The following is a 27,061-nucleotide window of genomic DNA, read 5'->3' on the forward strand; positions in this document are numbered from 1 at the left end:
AAAGAAAGTTAAAAGAGAGAAATGGCAATACTCAAAATGAAAGGACAACTATCAAACTCAGCAAATAATCCTTTCTAGCTATAATAAGATTATTCATTTTATTATATGATAAAATACATCATCTTACTTTTAATAATTCCTTTCATTTTGAAGTGCTTGGCAAATTAGGGTAATAGCAGCCACCTCTAGGACAGAACATGGCAGTTGCTTAACAGGATAGAGCAACACTGCAAAACAGCACAAAGCTGCTACCCTGCAAAGAGGTCTACGGGCCCAAGCCCTATTCTCTGACCGAATCAACTGGACCCTGTGGGGTGGTTAAGGGTCTGTGGTTTAGGATCCTTTTGCAGGATTGAGGCCTGGCTCAGGAAATAAAATAAAGTATCAGACTGAAACTGCAGGTGGAGTTTAATTAGGATATCTAAGGGCTAGTTCCTGCAAGGTACTGATTAGCACTCTAGCGCAGTTCAGGCTTAGGGCTGCCAGAGGATTCAGGGGACCTGGGGCAAAGCGGGGTAGCTGGGCACTTATACTCACCCGGTGGCAGTCCAGGTCTTCGGCGGCATTTCGGCGGCGGGGGGCCCTTCAGTCGCTCCGTGTCTTCGGCAGCACTGAAGGGCCCCCCCGCCGCCGAAGACCTGGAGCAGCTGAAGGGCCCCCCCCATTGCCAAAATGCCACCAAAGATCCGGACTGCCGCTGGGCCCCCTGGAGCAAATTGCCCCACTTTCCCTCCCCTTGGGCGGCCCTGTTCAGTCTAACACAGCTTCAACCATGTGAGTATCCCACTGAAGCCTATGGAACTACTCACACAGTGAAGCACATGCTGAAGTGTGTCACTGTATCAGAGCCAAAAAACTCAGCACCTTGCAGGATTGAGCCCTGGATGCTCAACCCCACTGAGTGAAGGCAGAGGAACAGACTGGTCTGAAAAATAAATAAACGTATTAACGAGACCTTAAGAGCTTAAACACGACTATCACTTCGAAACAACTGTCACATTTTGAGAGGACTTAAGATTAATGGGGGGAAAATACACCCACCTGAAGAGAGAGAGCATATTTCATACATTATTATTACCTTCATTTCACATATTCCTAACTATTAATCATGCACTGACCTATATAAAGCATATATTTCAGCATGAATTTTCACCCATGTAGGTTATATGCTGTGGGATCTGATGGCACAAATAAAGTTACCTACCCTCAAAAGAAAGCTACATCGGATCTTTTATCACTCTTTAGAATGGGATGAGCATGTATTCATCCAAAAACAAAGTGGGGCTCTTAAAACCATGTGTCACCATATTCCCCCATGACTGCTGCAGGCTTGGACATCTGCAAAATATGAATTACAGTCCGGCTGCCGCAATGATGAGAGACAAGAAGATAGAATTCTCTCTGCAGAATGTGTCTCAGACTGCAGAGTCACTGTGGTTCAAAAGAAAAATATCTGGAGAGTTGCTTCAACTTAATTCCTTATACAATGGGGTGAACAGAGTAGTAAAGAACTTCAAAGACAAGTGGAAACATTCATCCCCTGCTAAAGTGTTTTGTGCATTTTTTTTAAGCCATAGGTTCCAAATTGTTTTGTTTGGACAAAAGTAACTATCAAGAAGTGAATTAAGAAAAAAACTAGCAGTTTAACAAAAGCTTAATTAAACGGTACATATTGGAGAGAATCTTACAGATATCAGGTGACAAAACAGTGTACCAAAGAAGCATCAAGATAGAAGCATTACGTTATCAGAACAGCACTCTCATTGCATTTTTTCTACCTTTGTAGGCAGGACACTGTTTCTAACAGCTGCTGAAAGTCACTTTTTTCCCATCTAATACATAGCACTTAAGTGTAAAAGTTTTGCAGTGGTGTGTAAACCTTTAAGCAACAAACTAAACTCACCTCTGTCTCCCTCCTCCCAATTTACAATTGAATTAGACTTATTTCTCATGTCCGGTAGCCTTGTTATCTCCAGCTATGGTCACATCAATTGAGCGGCATCAGGCCTGGTTACTGCTTGGATGAGAGACCTCCATGGCGTAGCTTAGTGAAGGTATGTTAGTTATTCAATAAGAAGCACGCTTTCCTCTGAATCAGTACCAAACCAATAACGGTGCATAGCTTTATGGGACCCTGTGCTATTGACAGTATCATCTCTAGGTTAGCAATGGCAAGCACAGGAATTTTAGCCAGGGTATTCTAGCAAAATTCCAGCCTAGATAGTCCAAGTACTTTCTTCCTACTTAAATTCCCCAAAGAGGCTGCTTCGCTTTCTGATCTGTTTTGTACTACTGCTTTAGGAATTTGATACAGCTGTGGCATTCCAGGCCAGAGGTGGCCGCATTTCAGTCACAGGTTAAATTGTTATTGTAGATTCAGTATATAGTTTATGAAGTGCTTTGATGCAAAAGGTACTTCATAAATGTAAATTATTTCACTGTCAATTTGCAGTTTTATTTCTTTTGGGTATCTAGTCTTCCATCAGTATACACACGTGGAAGTTATGCATCTGCAACAGTGGCAGAATAAACTCTGTATTTTTGTACAAAATGTGATTACTCATAATCTATTAGATTTTAATGTAAAGAAAGGTTTCAAACAAAATGCCACCCTATGGGTCTGTATTTCCCAAGCAACGGTGCATTCTGCAAGTATCCAAGTTCATAAAATCATAGAATCATAGAAGATTAGGGTTGGAAGAGACCTCAGGAGGTCATCAAGTCCCAACTGCCTGCTCAAAGCAGGACAACCCCAACTAAATCATCCCAGCCAGAGTTTTGTCAAGCCAGGCCTTAAAAACCTTTAAGGATGGAGATGCCACTACCTCCATAGGTAACCCATTCCAGTGCTTCACTACCCTCCTAGTCAAATGGTGTTTCCTAATATCCAACTTAGACCTCCTCCACTACAACTTGAGACTATTGCTTCTTGTTCTGTCATCTGCCACCACTGAGAATAGTCGAGCTCCATCCTCTTTGGGACCCCCCCTTCAGGTAGTTGAAGGCTGCTATCAAATTCCCCCTCATTCTTCTCTTCTGTAGACTAAATAAGCCCAGTTCCCTCAGTCTCTCCTCATAAGTCATGTGCCCCAACCCCCTAATAATTTTCGTTGCCCTCCACTGGACTCCAGTTTGTCCACATCCTTTCTGTAGCAAGGGCCCAAAACTGAATGCAGTACTCCAGATGTGGCCACATCAGTGCCGAATAGAGGGGAATAATCACTTCCCTTGATCTGCTGGAAATGCTCCTACTAATGCAGCCCAATATGCCGTTAGCCTTCTTCTTCTAATTGTGTCAGAATTACTAACGCTATAGCTACATTTGTATTCTAGATTGAAGCATAATGTTAAAGAAGCATGCAGTCTGACTGTGGATTGAGTTTCAGAGTAGTTACCTCTATCTCCAGTTCAGAAAATTAATGATTTGCTGCATTTCAGAAAGGGCTTGAATGGCATGAATAGTGTTTTCTTCAATAATAGAAACAGAAGTTGCATTGGGGGGTTGTGAATTGTGATTGCATAAGCAATGTGCAAGGTGAGTTTGTACAGTCACCTCAGTGAACCTTTATAAAAGGAAAGGGAATTTTAACTTTGTTTTGTGGACACTGTTATTCTGAACATATCTTCTGTTACCGATTCATTTTATACTAGCAGCGAATGCTAAGATATTTGTAAAAATGTTTGTAAATGTATCTTTTTCTCTGTACAGTTCTCTTTAGTTGCTAGCATAAAAAATATAGATTTTAGTAAAGAAAACAGCAATAAAGCAATTGTTCTTCTGTCCCAGCCTTTTTACATTATAGAACTAACATCCAAATTATGGGCCCGATCCTTAGTTGATATAAATAAACATAGCTTCATTAATTTTGTAATCTAGTCCAGTTCTTTAAAAAGTAGTTTAGGGAGGCCCAATAATAAATGGATCATCTGAATTTTAGGAATCGTCGGCTAAATTTGAGTTAAAAAACAAGGCACATAATGAACAGTAAATTCTGGGGTTTGGTTTGTTTCCAAGTTTTAAAACTTTTTATTTTGCAAGTCTCATTTTCAGGAGTTACTAGGTTTTAAATCAAAGCAGATAATTTCTCTAAAAGAAATTATGCATGCACCACTAATGACCTCGTCCATACAGGTTGCTCCATTCAGATTTGACTCTAAACTTCAAACTACGTTGTTGACAATGGCAGGAATTCAATGGTCTCTTTTGATGTTTTGGAGACTGGAGCAGCTATTGAGAATTTACTGTAGGAATTCATGCCACTTCTTTATTGCTGTGGTGCTGGCTGACGTTCAGTGGCCAGTAGGAGACCTTTTATTAGCAGACTAGATTAGCTTGCATTGAAAATATTTAAACCTTCTGATCGATTGGTGGTGCAATGTAATCAGCAAATGACTCAGATAAGATTGTGAATTGTGACTGGCCATCAAAGGACATGTGTCTAAAAAATCAGGAGGAGATTTTGGGTTCTGGAAAAGAAATCCTGCCAGTTTAATCCTAAACCTGGAACCATTAATAATAAACCACTTAGTTCTCCTCGATAACTACTGGCTGCCTCACTCTTTGGTGAGAGGAAGGATGGTCCAGTGGTAAGGCCACAAACTTGGGAAGCCATAGGTTCAGGTTATTCCTCCACCACAGACTTCCTGTACGGCCCTGGACAAATCACTTAGCCTTTCTGCCTCAGTTCCCCATGTGTAAAATGGAGCTAACAGTATTTCCCTACCTTCCAGCAGTGTTGTAAGGATAAAAGCGTTTAAGGTGCTCAGATACCTGGCAGTGAGTGTCATATAACAGATAGTGCTTTAGCCACCCAGATTTTGAACAGAAATCCAGCTGTCCAGAGATGTAGAGATGCTTGTTATCAATAGTTACCTGCCCTTTGCATATGAATAACACAACACTACTGAGTCGCTCTTTACCAAACTGTTTCGGGTACATCTCTGGAATAAAGAAAAAGGGAAAATGATGGGTTGCAGCCCAGTTAAACAATCCTTCTGCATGTTGGAAAGGATAGGTGGGATTTGGAACTGCATAGTGCACCTGATTTCTAGAGATAACAAATTATTCCCCCACAAAATGCAAACCCTTTAACAATGAGAGTGGGTCGCATTGCTTTTGTGCCATGTCCATGGATCATCATTTCTGTGTTCCAAGCCTTGGCTGGCCTCCTCAGCAGGCCTGGAAGTCACATCCACCCTTGATATAGCTGAAAGGCGGGCAAGCAGCAAGTAGGTAGGAGGAGAAAATCCAAAGGGCTCACACACCATGCAAATGGGCTTGAAAAGGGGAGCTTTCCAACAGCCACCTCTGCTGAAGAGGAAGGAAGGTGGTGAGACCTAGGAATTCTGTGCTAAGGGTGCTGAGACATAGGTATGGGGTGTCTGGGAGACACTATGCATAGGGATGGGACCAGGTTAGATAATTAAGTTACGTTGGAGTGAGTGTGTGTGTGTAATGGAAAGGGAAAAGAAGTGAAATTGGTGAGTGTGGGCTGAGGAACAAGAAGAGAAAGGAATAGCTGTAGACAAGAGATCTAGTGAATAAGCAAAATGATCTGAGATAAGGAGCAGATATTGCATAGCAAGAAAAGATGAGTGACGAAAGAGCTGGACAGAACATTGGGAAATAGGGAAAAGACACAGGACAAGAAAATGTGAGGGGGAGAATGAGATGGAACACAGAAAGAATTAGAGAATGAAGGGGAAGGCAGTAAACAGAGAAACAAGTTTGACCTGAAAATGTTATAAGACTAGACTTTACATATGTGTATATGCATAGTGCACATATATGTGCCATACACTGCTTACACTGGAACAGTCCATTCATGCTGACGTGTGAATATGCAAACTGCAATAAATCCCTGGTATGATTTGCATTTTGTCTTTGAGTGTATATAAGGAAGGGGTGAGAACAGTATGTTGAATGCGTCTATTCAAATTATTTTCCATAATTAAAAAATATGAATATAAAGGAAATAATCTCTAGGTTGTACTTTTACAATAAAATCTAAAAATACAAGAAATTCTGTACATTGAGAGGAATGTGGCCAGGTGTGATTACTATTTATTGTGCAAAATTTTAACTTTAACTTTCACTGTTACATTCTCCTGCCATTCCCCACATCTGTTTGTTTTGCCCTCTTGTAGCATCTTATCATCTGCCAAGTTTGTAAGCACTCTGAGGCAGGACTGTCTTTGTACTTCATGTCTGTACAGCACCTGTCACAAGAGGGAACTGAATCCTCACTGGGACCTATAGACACAATAGCAATACAAATAATAACTGTCTCTGTGCACCTTTTTTTTTTTAATTTACCTGGGAAATTCCTGAAAATGTGGCTATCTGTTTGTCTGTGGATACCACTGCCTACTGTAACATTTGTTAACGATCAATATTTTTCCCTATCTAGCTGTACCCCATAAAATAGGGAGGATAATTGATGGAAGTCCTGCTGATCGCTGTACGAAACTAAAAGTCGGAGACCGGATCTTAGCTGTGAATGGCCAGTCTATCATTAACATGCCTCATGCAGATATTGTGAAGCTAATTAAAGATGCAGGTCTTAGTGTAACACTTCGCATCATTCCTCAGGAGGGTAAGTAATTATGCCTTAAAGCCCGGGAAGAAAGTTATGTTACCTCCAGCTAGTTTGAAGAGTTTTTGTTTTGAAGCTTGCATACGCATACAAAAAGGTTACAGCTGCAACCCTAGAACTAGCTAGAATATTATCTGAATTCTTTAAAACAATCTAATTGTGGTTGTATGTTTCAAAGAACCTAAAGAAACCTAATGATATAGGGAGTACTGCAGTGTGTGTGCTATGGACTTGTGGAAGAACTGCCTTCTGACATGGATTTAAAATACTCACTAAAAGGCCTGATTTTGAGCTCACTCTTTTTTATACTATTGATCTCCACTGACTTCAGTTGAGTTACTCCTTATTTTCACAAGTGTAAGAGAACAAAATCAAGTCCTTAGCCAGTGGGAAATAAGTGACTCACGAACTGTCATCTTGTGTATTCATTTATACCTGTAGTGAGTGACTGCAGAAGTGGATGTAAAATGCCACCACTGGAGTGAAGGGAGAAATTTGTTTTGATACTGTTTTTCACAGATATAAGTGACTATGCAAGGTAGGGGAGAACCAAGCTCCAAAGGGCTCAGTCTGTCAGATGCAGACAAGGTAACAGACTCATTATTGTGGGCATCACCCTGCAAAACAATCAGTGGAGTTTCTTCGATGTGAGCTTCATGTAATTTAGGTTGAAAGAGCTGCAGTGCTAGTATATGAATTCCATTGCATTAATGAAACTGTGATTTTAAGTCCCAGTAGCAGAATACTAGTGTGGATAGGAATGTCAAATACAGAAACCAATGAGATTACTTGCTGATCTATGTGCTATTTGGATGACCTTCAGCTCTGACGGGGCTATCAGCTTAACTCATACTGAGTATAATGCTCTGCTACTGGTATATAGAGGAAACTGGCAGACACTGGCCCTGGATAATGCTGCCCGTATGTCAGTAAATGAATTCAATGTGGAGAAACACCTAGATGTACAGGAAGAGCACAGGTCATCTCCTCTTAGCAGATACTCCTTAAAGCATTCACCCGTTCCAAATAGCAGTTAGAGCCATACATCCAGTTCAAATTTGTTCAGACTCTTTCTTTTGTTCAGAAGGAGATTTAAAGTTAGTGGCATACATTAACCAGAGATCTGTTTTGTAAACCTCTTCAGGTATGGGTTATATAGTGTATAATCTATGCTATGCCATTGAAAGCAGCCTTGTACAGGCATTTAGCTAACAAAAATGTATGCTAGCAAATAGGTCCACCTCTGGTGACACTGATTAATTTACATAGACAAGAAAAAGCAGAAGCACATCTGAAATGTTGAGTGCTGCAACATGGGCAGACTCTGGAGCTGCTAGTGAAAAGGGATTGTTTTAGAGCAGCGATGGGCAAACTTTTTGGCCTGAGGGCCACATTGGGGTTCCAAACCTGTATGGAGGGCTGGGTAGGGAAGGCTGTGCCTCACCAAACAGCCTGGACCCCGCTCCCATCCACCCCCTGACTGCCCGTCCAGAACCCCATCTCCTATCCAACCCCCCCCCCCTGCTCCTTGTCCCCTGACTGGCCCGACCCTTATCCACACCTCCGCCCCTTGACAGGCCCCCCAGGACTCCCATGTCTATCCAACCCCCTGGCTCCCCCACCAGAACGTCCACCCCATCTAACTGCCCCCTGCTCCCTGTCCCCTGACTGCCCCCAGGACCCCCTGCCCCTTATCCAACCTCCCTGCTCCTCACGCCCTTACCATGCCGCTCAGAGCAGCAGGACTGGCAGCCGTGCCACCTGGCCAGAGCCAGCCACACTGCTTCACTGCCCGGCAGGAACTCGCAGCCCCGCCGCTCAGAGCACTGGCAGCACGGTGAGCTGAGGCTGGGGGGCAGGGGGACAGCAGGGCAAAGGGCCGGGGCTAGCCTCCCTGCCTGGGAGCTCAAGGGTTGGGCAGGACGGTGCCCGCAGGCCGTAGTTTGCCCACCTCTGTTCTAGAGGTTACAGCACAGGTATGATGAGGCTTGGATTCTATTCCTAGTTCTGCTACTGACTCACTGACACTAGGTACATACTTAACCTCAAATGTCAGTTTCCCCATTCATAAAAAGGGTAATAGTATCTAATAGCTTCGTGAAGTGCACTCAGGTGAAAAGTGCTATAGAAATGCTAAGCAGTAGCATTAATGTATGATTTGGCTGGTGTTTATGTGTGTCTAGCGTAGGCATGAGGGATCATATTTTTAAACCAGCCTCCAAAATTTTGAAGCACAAATCACACTTGCACATGCAAACTGTGCTTGTAGACATGTAAATATGCAATGTACACACACCAGTGCTGCTTATGCCTTCAGCCTCAAACTTTTTGGATGCAAATTTAGAAGTATTTTTGACAATTTGTCCTAAACTAGACAAACATTTTAAAAAAATTAAATTATCCTAAAAGACTCAAACTTTGAAAATAGTCATAGGTATAAAAGAATCAATTGTTATGGAAAGTTGAATAAACAGAGAATAGGAAATTGTTAAATTAAGAAAAAAAGCCCTAGATCAAATTAACTAGTCAATAGTAATTCCACTTAACCTTATAAAAGGATTAGCAATGGCTCAATAGACAGCTGTTGAGGACAGTTTGTGTGTGTGTATATGTACATATATATATATGAGTCTAGAACAGGGGCGGCTCCAGGCACCAGCATGCCAAGCGTGTGCCTGGGGCGGCAAGCCATGGGGGACACTCTGCTGGTCACTGTGAGGGCAGCAGGCAAGTTGCTTTCGGCGGCATGCCTGCAGAGGGTCCGCTGGTCCCACGGCTTCGGCAGACCTCCCGCAGGCATGCTGCTGAATCCACGGCACCAGGGACCTCCCTCAGGCAAGCCACCGAAGGCAGCCTGCCTGCCGTGCTTGGGGCGGCAAAATACCTAGAGCCGCCCCTGGTCTAGAAGTACAGGTGCGTGTATGGGGGTGTGTGGATATATATATATATAGATATATCTATAGATATATCTATATCTACATCTATATATATATATATATATATTACACACACACCAACCCTTTTAAAACACGTGCTGAATTTTTCACTGATCAGTTTGAGACAGATCATGGCCCCACTTGTCCAGCTGCAAATGGGAGGAAGGGCCCCAGCATGTCCCTACACCAGCTACGCACATTGTGTGTAGTAGCATCTAGGAATAAGTAGCTTCGGCAGAGCTGCTGTATCCCCTCTTTGCTTGTGAGCAGAGTCCAGGCACTCTCTCCCTCACTCCTGTCCCCCACACACGTAAATGTACATCCCAGACATTGGGGGAAATTATCTGTATCATATATAAGCCTAGTGCAGGGTATTGCTTCTTCCTTCAACCCAGAGCAAGGGGAAATCTGAAGGCAGATTGGGCTCCCTTGCTTGTGGCAAATCCACAGTCTAGCACTTTATTTGTGTGTTGTATGCCTTTCCTTACCCTGTGTCTTTTTAGATGTTGGGTGTTTGGGGAAGGGACTGGGTTTCTACAGTGTACAGTTGTAGAGCTCCTAGGATATTTTGTATGCTATTGTGATATAAATGATAATGAGAGTTGGTTAATATGTATTTATAAAGATTGGCTCCACTGTCCATTACCCAACCTGACAGCTCAAAACTCCATTTGACTTCAAAAGCAGCAGGAGCAAACAAAAGCATTTTAAATCTTGTTGCAGCAGTTTGTCATCTCATAACTAATGAAAGCAGTAAGATCCTTCAGTCTCCCAAAATGAAATGTTTCCAAATATCAGTATTTATAGGCTTTTAAAAGAAACTATGAACCACAGCAGCTCTTTGCCCAGTTCAGCTGAGTTTTAAATAACAGATTTGTCAGCCAGAGTTGTAAAAGTGACCAAGATTATAGATCTCAGAGGAGATCAAATGAAGTCCAGTAGGTTATGAGTCAAGATAATAAAAGCAACGAAACATAAATAATTGGAGGTAAAGTGTTACAAGAATTATTATTCTACCTTCGCCCTTTATTAAATGCCACATTGTGACAGCTCTTTAATCTCCAGCTTCCCATTATGCAGAGCTGAACAGTCCAGCTTCAGCACCAAGCTCAGAGAAACAGAGCCCCATGGCACAGCAACACAGCCCGATGGCTCAGCAGAGTCCAGTAGCACAGCAGAGCCCTGTAGCACACCACAGTCCCGTAGCACAGCCACCACCTCCACAACCTCTGCAGTTACAAGGGCATGAAAACAGGTAAGAGCAGCTGCTCCACATTCTGCTTCCTTTAGGTACAGTGTGAGACCTGATGCAATCGAGCTTCTCTCTGTTTCTAACTACTGTGACTTATCATGTTACCTGTTGCCAACATCTGAGTGGCAACATTTATAAAATATAAATTGTGTGGTAAATTAAACTGAAAAGTGTCGTTCACCTACATGTGTGAGAGACATCGGTCTATAAAAGGATCAAAACTTTCCCGAAATAAGGAGCGCTGTGTTAAAACTTCAGATTCTCAGAACTATTTACTGGCATGATATTTTTTGCCAGAGATCTAAAGCATATTCTAGTATCTCTTGCTCATAACTTCAATGTTAATAAACTTCATTTTTATGTTCCTGACATTTACAAAACACATTTATATCTAGTATGCTCTTGGTGAAAGGGCCTTCTTTTTAACCCTCACACCCGCCTCCATGTCTTCTGCATTGTAAAGCACTGTTGTCAGTACAATATTTTTCAGTTCAACAACAGATTTTATCTACAGCAAACTGATTTTTCCCCAGCTGATTTCTCTAGTTTAGCTCTCAATACATGTATGGTTTTTTGTGTATATGACCTAGTTTGAATGAAATGATACAGTGTATTACTTAGTGGGCTAGGAGGGAATCTAGAGTGTTGTGACCAGCTACATTAAGATCAGAATGTATTTGAAATAGATTTAGGTTGTGGAATAATACAATAGTTCTTACATTATGTGATTTTTCTGTCAACATTATTTTGTCATTGGATTAATTTTATGGCTTGTCAAATAAAACTGATTATACTGTCAGTCTTTATGCTAAACTTGACTCAGTAATGTACCTCAGCCAGACCATGACCCATAAACAATAAATGCCAGTGCCAGAGTTTCTGCATTTTATTGTAGATGAGGTGCTATGCCCTGTAAGTCACCTATGCTTAATACACAAATCATATTTGTAGGTCTGTCAAATAATTTAAAAAAATAATTGCAGTTAATCACGAGATTAAAAAATGTGATTAATGGCAGTTTTAATTGCACTGTTAATAATAGAATACCATTTATTTAAAGATTTTTAGATGTCTTCTACATTTTCAAATATATTGATTTCAGTTGCAGCACAGAATACAAAGTGTACAGTGCTCACTTTATATTATTATTTTTATTACAAATATAAATAGTATTTTTCAATTTACCTCATACAACTACTGTAATGCAATTTCTTTATTGTGAAAGTGCAATTTACAAATGTAGATTTTTTTTAACTTAACTGTACTGAAAAATAAAGCAATGTAAAATTTTAGAGCCTACAAGTCCACTCAGTCCTACTTCCATACTGATGACAGAAGCATGAAATCAGATCCTCTGGAGTGGTGGTCAAAGCATGAAGGGGCATACAAATGTTTAGCATACTTGGCACGTAAATACCTTGCAATGCCAGCTACAAAAGTACCATGCAAACACGTGTTCTCACTTTCAGGTGACATTGTAAATAAGAAGTGGGCAGTATTATCGCCTGTAAATATAAACAAACTTGTTTTTCTTAATGATTGGCTGAACTAGTAGGACTCAGTGGACTTGTAGGCGCTAAAGTTTTAAATTGTTTTGTTTATGAGCAAAGTTATGTAACAAAAAAAAATCTACATTTGTAAGTTGCACTTTCACTAAAGAGATTGTACTACAGTTCTTGTATGAGGTGAATTGAAAAATACTATTTCTTTTATTTATCTTTTTTACAGTACAAATATTTGTAATAAAAAATAATAATATAAAGTGAGCCCTGTACACTTTGTATTCTGTGTTGTAATTGAAATCAATATATTTGAAAATATAGAAAAACAGTCAAAAATATTTATAATAAATTTAAATTTGTATTATATTATTGTTTAACAGTGTGATTAAAACTACAATTAATCACGATCAATTTTTTTAATCTAGTTAATTTGTTTTGAGTTAATCACTTGAGTTAACTGTGATTAATTGATAGCCCTAATATTTACTTATCCAAAATGCCTTTCTCCTGCATTTCTACTGGTATCACCATATAGATATTACTTGGGAGTGGGGATGGGTTTTAAATTCCGGTCCCGAGTCATCTCCCTGCACAGCAAGGACACTGGGTCTCCCTCAGCCAGGAAGTCTTTCCTCTCTCTTATCCACACAGTGCATGAGACGGTGCTGCCAAGAGTTGAGTTCTCAGCAGACTCCCCTGTGGTCCACCATACAGGAACAGACACTCCATGGGCCAGATCACTAGAGCACTCCGTGAATTTTGGTCCTTATACCCCTACATTCAGTGGCATTGCAACCATGCAGCTGGAGTGGTGCTCCATACTGTACTGTTTGAGCAACCTGCCAGTCCTGCAAAAACCTGGAGTAAGCAGTGATTGCACCTGCCAGTCACACACTGACTTATACAGTTTTTCAAGTTCCTTTTCCTTACATTTCATTAGACGCTTGCCTGACAGCACCAGCTCCAGAAAGATACATGCTTCTGCTAAAGTAACTGTAGAACCTAATCCTAAAAATGCTTTTCAAGCCCCATCAGAAGTCCCATTGACCAGCACAATGCTCGGTAATAAATGTTTGCAGGATTGGGACCTTAGTTTGTGACATATAAATTATATTAATTTTCTTAAGTTCTTAAAGGATGATCTGGCCCCTGTGTTACTGAATGTCCAGTAAGGTAAATGCATTAACACACCTATTTACATATTCAACAAAAAATATTATTGTTATAACTTGTGTATAGCACAGCATGATCTTCTGGGATACTGATATGTCAGTATATTGTGAACTTGTGTTAAGTTGTCCAGTGTTCCAGAAATAATTCTGTTATTATTAGCTGACATTGGGTAGTATTTTACCCATTTTTAATATGTTACAATTTGTTTATATAGTCATTCACCAGAAAAAAAGTTGTTGTTCTGTATCAGTCAGTCAGAAGTCCTAAATCATATTTAATATTTTTAAATTACAAGCAATAAATTTACTTTTCTTATATTAAACAGACTCAATATTACAATAAGCCTAGATCCTCTATGTCCTTGTTACATGGAATCAATATACTAAAGAAGTAAAGAAGATAAGAAGCTTTCATATAAAAAAGCAGGCCCCGTTATGAATACTTTGTACAAGTTTTAATAGTATATATGTCAGGTCTATGTTTGCAACCTCTGTGAAAATTCTTCAAGTTTCGAATCATTTTCCCTCTTACCTCTCTTTGTCTAGTTGAAACTGTAGCTGGGAATGACTAGTTTACAGAAGTGTACTGTAGCAATAAAGTGTCTATGTGGTAGCCTAAGACAAAGCCATCTAACACATTATGCAAGTTATTTCCAGGGAAAAATGAACAAAGACAGAAAACAATGCTCAGATTAATTCCACATGTTCAGTGCATTTATTTGCATAACTACCCATTTTCCTTGAAAACCCAGTACAGATTCCCCTTTCATGGTGTGAGTGTCATTACTAGGTACGCTGAAACTTTATTAGAGCAGAGTCTGAAATACACATCAGACAAAGAAGATTGTTAGCATCTTCTTTCAACTAGTTAGCAATTAAAACAATATGTATATATTATTAAATTCTTATTAACCAAATTCTGTTGCCTTCATTCATAAATATGCATCATATGCTAGATCTGTATTTAAACCCTAGAATGGCTTACTAGGAATTGTTACCATAAGATCTTGCAGTGAATCCGAGCACTTAGTGTACACTATATTAATGGATACTATATCAATGATTTCTTTCTATTAGCCAGATAATGGCTGGTACAAAGAAAATGTCCGTTTCTGAATTTGAGAGTTCACCAAAAAAAAAAAAATAGCTTTTGACATTAGTAAAATATAGAGGCTGTAAACCTTTGAATCTCTTCAATATTTTAAATCCTTATTTAGTCTGCTGCACTCTAAGTTCTGGAAAAGCAATAAACAAATTCAGTCTTTTGCTTTGTATTATTTTTTTCTTCTGTGAAATTTGGTCTTTGGGTTAGACAAGGTACATGGGAGTCAGGACTCCTGGGTTCTATCACTGCCATTTAGGGCCCAATCCTGCTCCCACTGAGGTCTATGGGGAAATTAGACTGTACTGCCTTGGACAAGTCACTTAGGGCCAAATTTTCAAAAGTAATCTCTAATTTAATATACCTCAATTTGTGCCTTGGAAAGCTCATCTCAAGTGCACCATCTGCCTCTGAGTGCAGCCCAGTTTGACACAATTTTATAGCTCTTCATTTGCTTTTTATCTCTCAGTATTGAATTTAATGCCTTTCTGCAAATTCTTTTAGTATTATGCAGATTTAAAGAACTAAAATAATCATTCTAACTTACTCAGTTATAGGTCAGAAGTAAAAGCAAGACAGGATGTGAAACCTGACATCCGACAACCTCCATTTACTGACTACAGGCAGCCTTCAGCGGACTATAGACAGCCTCCGTTAGACTACAGGCATCCTCCAGTAGTGGATTACCAACAGCCACCACCTCTGGACTACAGGCAGCCACCTTTAATAGATTACAGACAACATTCTCCTGACACCAGGCAATATCCTCTGTCAGATTATAGGCAGCCCCAGGTACAAAGTGAAATAATCACAGCTCTGAAAGCAGGGTCTTTAAATTGACCTGAACATTTGTATTCTGATTTCTATTTTTTTGCAGAAGAAATTAATTCCAACTTCATTAATGCTTGTAAAGTGCTGTTATTTTTACACTAAAATAACACTATTTATAATACTGTTGTTACAGCTGCAGGTAGACTATTTTTTTTATATTTGGGGGAGTTCAAATAATGATGAGAAAACGCATTTTCCAGAACATTATTCTTCTCAAACCACTGTATACCAACGACATAAATAGTCTTTTACCACAGGCTGTGCTTTAAAGGCACAATCCATCCCTAAATCAATAAACTCTGACTGTATCCAGTTCAGTGGAATTTCTACATAAATTATCATCTTTCTGCTACTGTAGAAGACATACCTTATTTATAATCAGAAAAATTACTAATATCTCTATGTCTTTGTGTCTGAAAAGGAAGCTTCTCCTTTTTCAGAAGATCAATCTTGAGTGTGTTTTGACTTGATGTGAAATAATCTATGCCAGCAGAAACAATCTATACACAAATTAGCCAGATGTCTCTTTTTACACAGAGCCCAATCTTGCAATGCTTATTCCCAGAAGTAAGCCTTATATTAGTAGTTTATTGATTTAAATGGGAATGTTCTCATGAGTGGTGTTTACTAATGGGTATGAGGGCTGAAGGATCTGGTGCAAATTTGGGTTAAAAAATCTCCCCCTTTCCTTGCATAAGGGGGAAAAAAGCAGATGTCAGGAAGTTTATCAAATCAAGAGGCACATGGTCTATGTTTCCAGAAATCCTCAGTGAACACCACATTCCTAGGTCAACTCTCCATAGAGTTCACTTCTAGGGCCATATTTTCAAAGCAGGCACACATACTGTCTCCATGTAAATATGTACATATCTGTTGCCTATGTAAAAATATATTTTTCAAATGACTTCTTCGTACAAGAATATTGGGTAATTCCACATTCAAACATATGTTCAAAGGGTTTGGTTGTGTTTTTTTCCTTAATGTGCACAAAACCATTCACATAGTTAATTTATTTTTATTCTCTGTGTCTATACAGGATTTTGATTATTTCACTGTTGACATGGAGAAGGGAGCCAAAGGGTTTGGATTTAGTATTCGAGGAGGAAGGGAATACAAAATGGATTTGTATGTGCTGAGATTAGCAGAAGATGGGCCAGCGATAAGAAATGGAAGGATGAGGGTAAGTAATTTAACTCTTTTGAAACAGCTCCATAACATACATTCTAAGGAATATATATATTTTTTCAGAGGATTTTGCGCACTGCATGTAAGAAACAGTTATATTTTGTGACAAGATCAGATAGAACTCCTATAATACTTGTCCAACAAAGGACAGACACTTTCATATTGTTAAGTGGCCTAACAAGAACTGAATCAATTACATTAAATAGGCAGTAGGTCTAGGTAATTTATTTGTGGATTGAATATGTCATTTTTGATTGCTTTGTTTTGCATTTTTCTCCATATTCTTTCATTCATATCTAGACATCTTAGAAACTCCAAGGAATGAAGAGTTTGTTGCTTTCTTAATAAATATAATAGCAGAGTAATTATTTATTTCTGTAGTCCAAATACAAAGACAAGGTGATCTAGTGTGCTGGACAATGGATTGGATATCAAAAGACCTGGGTTTTAATCCTGGCTCTTCTACTGTGCGCTTATGACCTTGAGGAAGTCATTTCACTTCTGTCTCACCTCTCGTTGTTTCATCCACTTAAATTCTAATATATTTTTGTCAAGAACTAACTTTCACTATTTGTTTGTATAGCACGTAGTACAATGGAGCTCCAAACTCAGTTGGAGCTTCTAGGTGTTGTTATAATATAAATAGTAATAATAACCACATCAGTGCACCGAGTGTAACAAAACTGCAAAGTTAATTTAGGAAATTCCACATTACTTTTTAAAATGTGTGATATATAATACAAATAAGTGGATCAAGATATGTGCTTCTGGTCTGTGAAGAATTTATCTGAAGAGTAGGTATAAATTCATCTACACTTGCATGTTAATACATAACAATTCACTGAGTGCACAAAAGAGCATGGAAAATGCAACCATGACAATACAGTTAGACCAAAAATCAGCACACAAACTTTTCTTTAAAATATCTAACAAATGCCGCCTTGTTGCTCCAATATTTAATCATAAAGATGGGAAATGGAAAAATAGTGCTGTACTAGAAAGAGAATGGATTGTTGTAATGTTGCAGTTCTGAATGAAATTCTGCCTCCACTTGCATCCCATGCAAGTGCAACAAGTCTAACGTTATGTCTTTAAAGAGTACTGGGGTCTGACCATGCTAATACAAAATTAAAGGTGAAAAATTTCATCACACGAGTCAGGATTTTCAGAAATTTTGTTATGGTCCATGTATCACTGCTAACTAGCACACTTTGCATGTACAGTTTGTAAGACTCAATTTGATCCTGGAATACGCATAGGCCACAAGGCCCCAGGCATTGTGAGCTTGCCTGAAGAGGAGCTATGAAAACACAGGGCACCCAACAACTCCCCTTCCACTAGGAACTTAGAGACAGCCAGCACTGCCTAATCAATGAGAACCACTGACTAACTATATATAGAGTATATAATTTAGATGTGAGTTAACATTGACTTTGGAATCAGATTTTATTTTTTTACTTGTGTTTTCATTTGTTTCTTTATTCCTGTATTATCATCATTTATTGTACTTAATAAAAAGTCATAACCAGGATATATGATATTAGCCAGGGTGTAACTAATGGCGAGGAAAGCAGTACAGCTCTTCCTTTACAGTCAGCGCTGGTTAGGGCATATGGCCAAGATTACAGAACCATGAAGGATGGTGCCTTTAGAGAAGTATCATTGCAGGTAATTTCCTATATTTAGCCACAGATTTGACCAGTAAAATTTTATGCATCATTTGAATAGAATAATATCATGAGTATAAAATAGACCTTATAGTCACTGAGTGAATACTACTATATCCATTTTAAACAAGTAAGGACAGTAAGCCAGTTCCTGGCTCTTTTCAGTCTCATTTGGAAATATGTTATAATGTTCCATCAAAAATACTAGTTTATTTTCTAAAATAAATTTTAAAACTTGTCGAATGTATATAGTTGTTTTACAAAGCCAACTGTCACGGTTACCGGGCAGGCCATGCCTTAGACCCCTTTTTGTCCTTTGCAAGTGCACTCCTTTGGGGACCTTTCTGGGTGGAACCATGCTAGATCAGATCTCTGGGCTGCATTCCACCACTACCACCCTCTGCTTACCAACCATATTAACCCACAGGCTCAACTGGGCCTTTTCTCTCTGGGGTCCAGTGACCAGCTGATTAAAGTGACTCAAAAACAGCTTCTTCAAAACAAAGTAACAGTTATTTGCCAAAGGGAACATAGCATCTAGGAAAAGGGTTTAGACAAGAAAAAGTCCTATAGAGAGGCAGGAGGGGTGAGGTAATGTCTTTAATTGGACCAACTTCTGTTGGTGAGAGAAACAAGCTTTTGAGCTTACACAGAGCTTTTCCTCAGGAAGCTCAAAAGCTTGTCTCTCTCACCAACAGAAGTTGGTCCAATAAAAGATATTACCTCTCCCACCTGGTCTCTCTAATATCCTGAGATCAACACAGCTACAACACTGCATACAAAGAGTCCTGTACACACATATCCTTACCTAAGCTTAACCTCTCTATTCAGAGCTCAACTAAGGACAATTTATTCCCATCTCTGGGTTTTGGGAGTCAGCCTCCTTGCTGCAGGACCCGTGTCTCTCTATCTGCCAGCAACTTATCTCTAGTTGCTGCTATTGACAGCCCACTTAGTGCCCACTTCTTCCCTATGGCAGCATCTTTATGGTTTAGGATTCCCTTTGGTCCTAGGCTTTCAGTCTTGAGAAGAGTAAACCATGCCAGCCTACTTGAAGCCAGGCAGGGGCATTTACCCATTAATAGCTCCCAGCATCGTTCCCTTAAATAGCTTTATCTGTTTCATTTTCCTCTTTGCTTCTCCTTTAACAGCCCCCTTGAGTTTAACTCCATGCAGTAAGGCAGGATAATAGCAAAGATAAATTGAGGTTCATATAATACTTTTAAAAAAGAATATCCATAACTGTGTCATTCGCCACGTGAACCAAGTCAAGAAAGGAGAAGTTAAGGCTGGATATGCCATTCTGAAGAATATGTTAAGATACAATTGATCATGTTAGGGATTAAGGCCTGCTCTACACTTAAAAATTTTATCAGTATAACTGTGACATACAGGAGTGAGATTTTTATCATTATATTTATATAAGTATATATATAAAATTCACTGGGTGGATGCAGTTATACTGGTATAACAGTGACTTACACTGGTATAATTATTCCCCTTCCCATACAGGAATAGCTATGCCAATATAAAGCACCTTTATACCAATAAAGATGTGTCCACACTAATTCGGTTGTACCCCCTTTTAAGAGTACTAGTGTATTAACTGTGGTACAACTTCCTAGTGTAGGCAAGCCCAAAGTGCCATGTCTAATCCAAATTTGTATTTTCTGCTCTTCATTGGCAACATCAGATAACCTTAATGATGGGGAGATCTTAACAGGTTTGCTGGTTCAACTTAATCTGGATAAGTCCTGAATAATTTGGAAGTCTATCAGCATACATTCAAACTCGGAATCCTGAGGAGTAAGGGCTAAATAAGTCAAATGTGTTAGAAGGTTAGAGGGGACCACAAGGGTTATCTAGTCTAACCCCTTGCCAAGATCAGGATTTGTTGTGTCCAAACCATCCAGGACAGATGACTATACATCCTCCTTATGAAAACTTCCAGTGAAGGAGCGAGCGTTCATGACCTCCCTAAGCAGTCCGTTCCATTGTCCTACTGTGCAGCCATATTGGCGTCCTGTAGCTCTTCTTATCTTTCTTCTGCATAGGAATAGTTTGATGTTGAGCCTCTAATACTGTATTACGTCTTTGAGGAACTGCCAGCCTTCTTCAACTCTTTTTCTTCCTAACTGGTCTTTCCATGGGACCTTACCTACTATTTCTCTGAGTTGTTTTAAATCTGAAGTCCAATGTCCTTGTTTTGCTGTTTTCATGTCTTCTGTTCCTCAGGATCTTGAATTCTGTCACATCATGATCACTTCCTCCCAAGTTCCCAACCACATTCACATTCACAACTAATTCATCCCTATTGGTCAACACCAATTCCAAAATGGATAACTGCCCTAATTGTTTCCAAAACTTTCTGAATTAGAAAGTTGTCCCTTCTAAGAACTTTCAGGACATAATATGTTTTTCTGTAATAGTCTTCCAAAAGCTATCAGGGAAGTGAAAATCCTCCATTAATACTAGCTCATGTGTATTAGCTAATCTTGTTACCTGCTTGCAGAATGTCTCGTCCACTTCCTTGTTTTGATTTGGTGGCTATATCAGACCCCCATCCATAATATCACTACTATTCTTTTCCTTTTTTAGCCTCATCAATAGGTCTCTGCTTCCTTCCTCTTGGACCAAGTGTATACATTCTTGATGTACAGCACAATGCCTCCTCTTTTTTTCTCATACCTGTCCTTCTAGAACAAGCTATATCCCTTAGTGCTGGTACTCCAGTCATGAGAGTTGCCCCACCAAGTCTCTGCAATGCAATTGAGTCATAACTTTCTTCATATACCATGACTTCCAGTTCATCCTGCTTGTTCCCCATATCCCTTGCATTGGTATGCAGGCATCAAAGATGTTTTGCAGACTACCCTGTTACTTTACTTCTTGCCTCTTTAATGCATTTGTGATTTCTGGTCCTTTCTCAAGAATTTAGCCCCTTCCCCTTGACTTCCTTACTTGAGGCTAGTTGCGCATTGGCCAGATTTTTGCCACCATGCCCCATAAGATCTAGTTTAAAGCTCCTCTTATCACATTAGCCATATGATGTACAAAGATGATCTTTCCAGTATTTGATAGATGGAGCCCATCCCAGCACAGTAATCCTCTTTCCTGGTATATTATATCTGCAGAATTTGAAATCTTAGAAACGAAATCTATTAGGGAAACGAAATTAGGGAAATCTATCTAAATAAAGAACATGGATGTAACCATCTTCTGCAAAGGGTAGTAAACACAAAGGATAGCTTACTATGGAATATAATTGAAGCAAAACATTAAATTAATTACAGATGCCTAGATTTTGAGAGAGGGGACAATAGAAAATAATGGAGAAAAGATAGTAAGGGGAGACTCAAAAATAAACCAAAACAAAGGGAGGCATATGATGCTTCTTTGAATTATAAACAGAAGTAATTTTAACTATACAAAATTAAATATACTTTCCAACAGCACTGCCAGTACCCATCAACCCATAAATCATTGGAGGGAAAATGGTGATCCACTGGGGCTGCATTTTAACTGCAATCTTAGATGATATAGACTCATATTTTTTATAGTCAGACAGACGCTGATTCTGAGGTTCCTAAACCTCCCTAACAACTGCACTACAATATTTAATGTTCTGGATGATGAAGATGACAAGAAGACTTGCCCTGTCAGCTTGCTCCTATTTCTGCCAATCCTGCCAAAGTCAGTCCCAGCCCCTGTCCCCATAGGATGTGGAGTCCATGCATGTAAAGGGCAAAGGCAAGGGACATGTGAGCAGGAGATGGATACTCTCTGCTATCATCTGCCTGCAGATATGCAGGGATTTTCTGGTGGAAAATGTTTCTGACCCAGACAACAATATTTCAAGCAAGTTATCCCTTCATGTTCAGAATAACCTTTACTTTAGATGTCATGTTTCTTGAGTAGCTGCTGGGGAAGCTGCTGGGAGCTCAGCTGTGCTGTCATGAGCAAGTTTGAGGCAAGTGAACTGTGTAGTAAACCCGACCTCCACACTGTTCAGCAACTATCCTATGGGTGGGTCTCATCCCCTGCTCACTCTGAATGCAAGTGCAGAAAAAAAAAACTTAAATAGGAACAATAGGACAAAATCTTCACAAGGTGAACCTCCAGGAGCTTCCTCTCCCTTTGCAGCTATTTCCTGGGTAGGGGACAATTTGGCACTGTGTCTCTAAAATCAAAGCATGGAAAAGAGGTGTGGGAAATGGAAAAAAGAACAAGAAAAACATTGTCAAAGTTGAGAGCTTGCAAAGTATGAAAAGTGCAACATGCTGTAGGACCTGTTGTGTTGGAGTCTAGTCAGCAAATACATAAGAAAAGAAAACAGAGGGAAGAAGGTGAAAAAGCACTACAAAAGTTAGGAGCATGTGAAAATCCTACACAGATGAGGTCAATGGCTGGGTCAATTGACTCAGTAGCAATAAATAAACTAAGATGAATGTACAAGGCAGATGGAACTGAAAGCATTAGCGATGAGGTGTGAGACATTCACTTATGAAAGATACACTAAGAACACAGAGGAGATGAAACAATTTAAATACTGTCTGGAGGAGGGGGGAAATAGTGTAACTGAACTCAACAAGTGGCAAGATATCAAAGGCTCTGTGTAGTCTATGAAGTATATTCAAGCTCAGGAACCTAACGTTCTTTGTGCCCAGTCCTGCACCATGCTAGGTACTTTTGCAGCACTCTGCACTTTACAAGACTGAGAAACGCAGAACTGGTCAAAAAATGGTGTTTATTTCCCTGAAGAAAATTTCAACTTTTTGGCAAAAAAAGTCAAAAACCGAAGACTGAAAATTTCAATTAAAAATTGATGCTATGGTGCTTTATGCTCCTATTCCCCTCTAGGGATCAGAATCCTAGACCAGATTACGTTTCCCAAGAGGCAACCCAGTCTCCCCTCCTACAGTGCATTATGGGAGATGTAATCTGGCTGAGGAATGCAACCCAGGTTGGAGAATGGAGGCATGAGGCATGCAAACTACAACTCCCATGAGGACCTGTTCATCATTTCTGAATTGAAATATTTGTGTTTGTGTTTTTGCAAAAATATTTATTTAATTGAAAGCTCAATTTTCTATTGAAAAAAAAGTTTCAACAGAAATTTTTCAACCAGCCCTAGTAGATGCCTTTTTGCTTTCCACTTGCCTGCTACTGTTGTTTATAACAGCTGCTGTATTTGCTTAGACATACATTGAATTACCTGTGCTAAAGTCTATAAAACACAATAAATTTACTCCAGATTTACAGCAATGTAACTGAAAACAGAATATGATGTCATGTAGCTGACCTATTGCTTTGTAAATCCTTTTGACATACAATTAGTATGAAAGATACTATAGAAACCAAATGTAAGCAAAAATTGTGTGAGGAGAGCAGCTGAAAGTTTGCCAGCATTCTTCAATGGCTGTGTTGCTACTATAAAAATATCTGAAATAGTAATTCTCCCCTCCCATTTTAGTAATTTCCCCTCCTCCCTCGTTTTACTGAATGTCTGGATTTGATTTTGGATTACCTAAATCTGCAGTTTCATGGAAGTGCCTTAGTCTTTGTTATGGCAAGAATGTCCCTTGTGCACAGCAATAGACTACGTAGCCTAGTGGATAGTGCAGTAGACTGGGACTCGGGAGACCTGGGTTTTATTCATGATGTTGCCATCAGCATCCTTGGACAAGTCCCTTCACCGCTCAGTTTCCCCATCTGTAAAATGGGGATAATACTTTTCTGTTTTGTGTAGCACTTGGAGATCTACATAAGAACTAGTTATTATTTGTTTCTGTCTGTGTTGCACTTGCTGTTATTTTTAATTCTGTATTATACTGTGCTACATGGCTTACATTATACCTTGATGTGCATCTTCTGTTTCTCTTTATAAATTACCCACATAGAAAGCAGTTTTTAATGATTTTCAGAAACATCATGACAAAGAAATACACAAACACAGAACATTCTTTAGTTGCTGCCATTATCTAGTGATTTGCAATCTATCCTAGTGGTACAGACCCACATTTAGCTGCTCTTTCCCTCCCAATTGTCAGTCCCCATGGGGCACTTTCATTCAAATGCCAAGTCCTTATTTCATCCATCACTATCCAGCCTTGCTTGTAGAGAGATTGGGGTGTGATTGATCAGAATTCTGGGAATTAAGCTGGGATATTCAAGCATATTAGCTGCATGCCCGCCAGGAGCATGGTGAGCCAGCATGCTATTTTAGTACAAATGGCAGTATCCAAGGAACTTTGTATTGACACATAGACAAAAAAATGTGTATTTACAGCAAAGAAATATAAAATGAGTTTCTCTAGGATAGTAAATATATTTCAGCAGTATGAAGGCTTAATAAATCATGAGAGAATTAACCACAAGTGAGCCATAAGACAGCATCATTCTCAAAAGCCGAATACATTTTATAGAGATCATTTGTGGAAAAGTAAGGAGAAAAAATTCTTCTTTCACAAATGTGATTAATTTCATTCTCTTAAAAATGTGTTCAGCTTCACTCATTACAAACATCTTTATAACTCTGTGGCTAATAACAAAATCCTTGTAACCAGATAATGAAAAGAATGTTGAGTTAATAATATCTGCTTAATATGGTTTAATGTACAATTTTACAAATAAAATGTCAGGCAAATACTGTACTTAAACCTGCATTTTTTAAGAGAATTATAAAGATTTCCTGCTCTGTGATGTGAATTAGCATAAACTTTAGGAAATTATACATAACATAAAGAGTATTTTTTTAAAAGTGCTCAGGAAAGACGCCAAATAGTAAGCCTGATGACTGAAGTCCTCTACCCGAGAACAGGTACAGCATGAGCAGCAGCACCTCTGCAAAATTTCACACTGCCTCAAACCTGAGTTGGAGGGATAACCTATAAGAGTGACCAGAGGGTTCCGTCTCCATACGCATTCAGTGTTTGGCCTCTATATAGTCTTTCTAACCATGGGTCCGATGATTATCTACTGGGAACTAGACTGAGATGACTTGTCCATTGAAAACAGGATTGAGAACACTAGACAGTTATCAGAAAACGTTCATTTACTGAGGCTGTGTCTACACTAGCACTTTTGTTGGTATAATTTATGTCGCTCAGGGGTGTAAAAAAACCACCCCTCTGAGTGACATAAGTTACACCGATAGAACTGCCCTGGTGGACAGTGCTATGTCAGCAGGAGACACTCTCTCGCCAACATAGCTACCACTGCTGGTTGGAGGTGGTTTAATTATGTCAGTGGGAGAGCTCTCTCCCATCGGCATAAAGCAGCTACATGGGAGATGTTACAGTGGTGCCGCTGCATTGATACAGCCGGGTTACTTTAAGGTATCTAATGTAGCCAGGACCTAACAGTCTGCAGGTTTGGATACATGACATGGAGGTGAAAGGCTCTAGTACATCCTACTAACGTTATATCATGTTACTCCGTTAAAATAATTTTAAAAGTGTGTCCATTAAGCAGTTAGAGAATGAACTAGCCTTTCAACTTCGAAAGCCAATTTGTCTTGGTTTATGCGCAGCAGTGCAGTTTTGCCTGCAAAGTTGGCGAGCACACGTAGACCTTCAGCGTACCCTGAGCTGCCCTGGTCCTCTCCCAAGGCCCTTCAGCAGTACGAGCCCCATTTCCTAACCCCACCACCACTATCTGTGAACACCTCAGTCTTCCCAGACATTCACTCACTCATTCCTCCTTCCAATTTCCAGTTTCCCTTGACAAAATTCTCCTTGTCCTGATAATTGTCCCTCCCCCCCATACACCTCATTACGCTTCCAATTTTCCCCTCAGCTTTCCTTACCCCAAGCGTGTGTTCCCCAAACTCCCTTCCCCCAAGATTTTCCCTCCCTTACACTAGCTTGTGGTCCTCAATAGCTCCCCTCCCCTGTACCTGAAGCTCTGTGGAGGATGAGGAGAGAGTAAAAGCTGGAGCTGTTGCTGGGTAGGGGGCTAAGCCTCCATTTCTTTTTTGCAGTTAGCTCAGATCCCTCCCTGCCCCATTGGAGTCCCTCTTATCTGCGCATATGAACTTGTTGGGATCAAGCACAGAGCAGCTTCATGCCTGCCCAGGAGGTAGAGCAATGCCTAGTGCCCACTGTTGCAGCCTTTTCTCAGCCCACTTCAGTAGCTGATTGTCAGCAGAAGGAAGACAGAATTAGGGCTTCTCAAGGCAGCAGCCTGAGACACCCCACTTTGCTGCCTTCCTCTTTTCCTCCCTCCCAAGTGTCTGCTGAAAGGTGGAGAAGTGAGGACACACATGTTGTCATCCATTCCTCCTAAAAAAGGACATTCGTGCTTACATGTGAATTTATTCTGAGGGTGTCAGTCGAATTTATTCTGAGGGTGTCAGTCCAGTCCACATCATAATTTACGCTGTAACTGGGTACCTCTGATAACTTTGCTCAAATGTTTTTGATGCAACAACAACACCCTGCTGTGAGCAAGCTTGCACAGCATCTGACTATTCCGTGCCGACCTCCAGGCAGCGAAATAAGGGGGTTCGTGTCTACACTTACTGAAAAAGATCTATTCCAGAATAACTATTCTAGTAATTTCCCAGTGTGGACAAGCCCTTAGTCTTTCAGTTTCAGTGAGAAGAAATGTATGCAATAATAAATAATGTTAAAAACATGTTTCAATTGTAAAATATAATGCCCATATAAGTGGTGGCTGGTATTTTTCTGAAGATAGTTAGTCTCTTTCAAGAGGTTTAATTATAAAATGCATTAATAAGATGGCAGACAATAATGCCCTCTGCAAAAAGTCATCAGGGGCTGCTTTTACCACTAGATTTCCCTATTTAACATAGAGT

At 39.8% G+C, this 27,061-nt stretch overlaps 1 protein-coding gene across 12 annotated transcripts in view; it reads left to right on the forward strand.

The window, feature by feature from the left end:
* MAGI2 (membrane associated guanylate kinase, WW and PDZ domain containing 2) overlaps positions 1–27,061 on the forward strand; it is a 1,116,388-nt gene that overhangs the window by 1,050,672 nt on the left and 38,655 nt on the right. For 7 of the 12 annotated variants that reach the window (XM_050936782.1, XM_050936773.1, XM_050936776.1 and 4 more), the window contains 4 exons: positions 6,411–6,596; positions 10,598–10,787; positions 15,112–15,352; positions 16,428–16,571. In XM_050936782.1, coding sequence (XP_050792739.1) covers positions 6,411–6,596; positions 10,598–10,787; positions 15,112–15,352; positions 16,428–16,571 — 761 coding nt within the window. The remainder of the gene's footprint in view (positions 1–6,410; positions 6,597–10,597; positions 10,788–15,111; positions 15,353–16,427; positions 16,572–27,061) is intronic. The other 5 variants (XM_050936783.1, XM_050936784.1, XM_050936777.1 and 2 more) reach the window with 1 other exon arrangement.

Source organism: Gopherus flavomarginatus, chromosome 1, assembly GCF_025201925.1.
Source record: "Gopherus flavomarginatus isolate rGopFla2 chromosome 1, rGopFla2.mat.asm, whole genome shotgun sequence".
NCBI lineage: Eukaryota > Metazoa > Chordata > Testudines > Testudinidae > Gopherus > Gopherus flavomarginatus.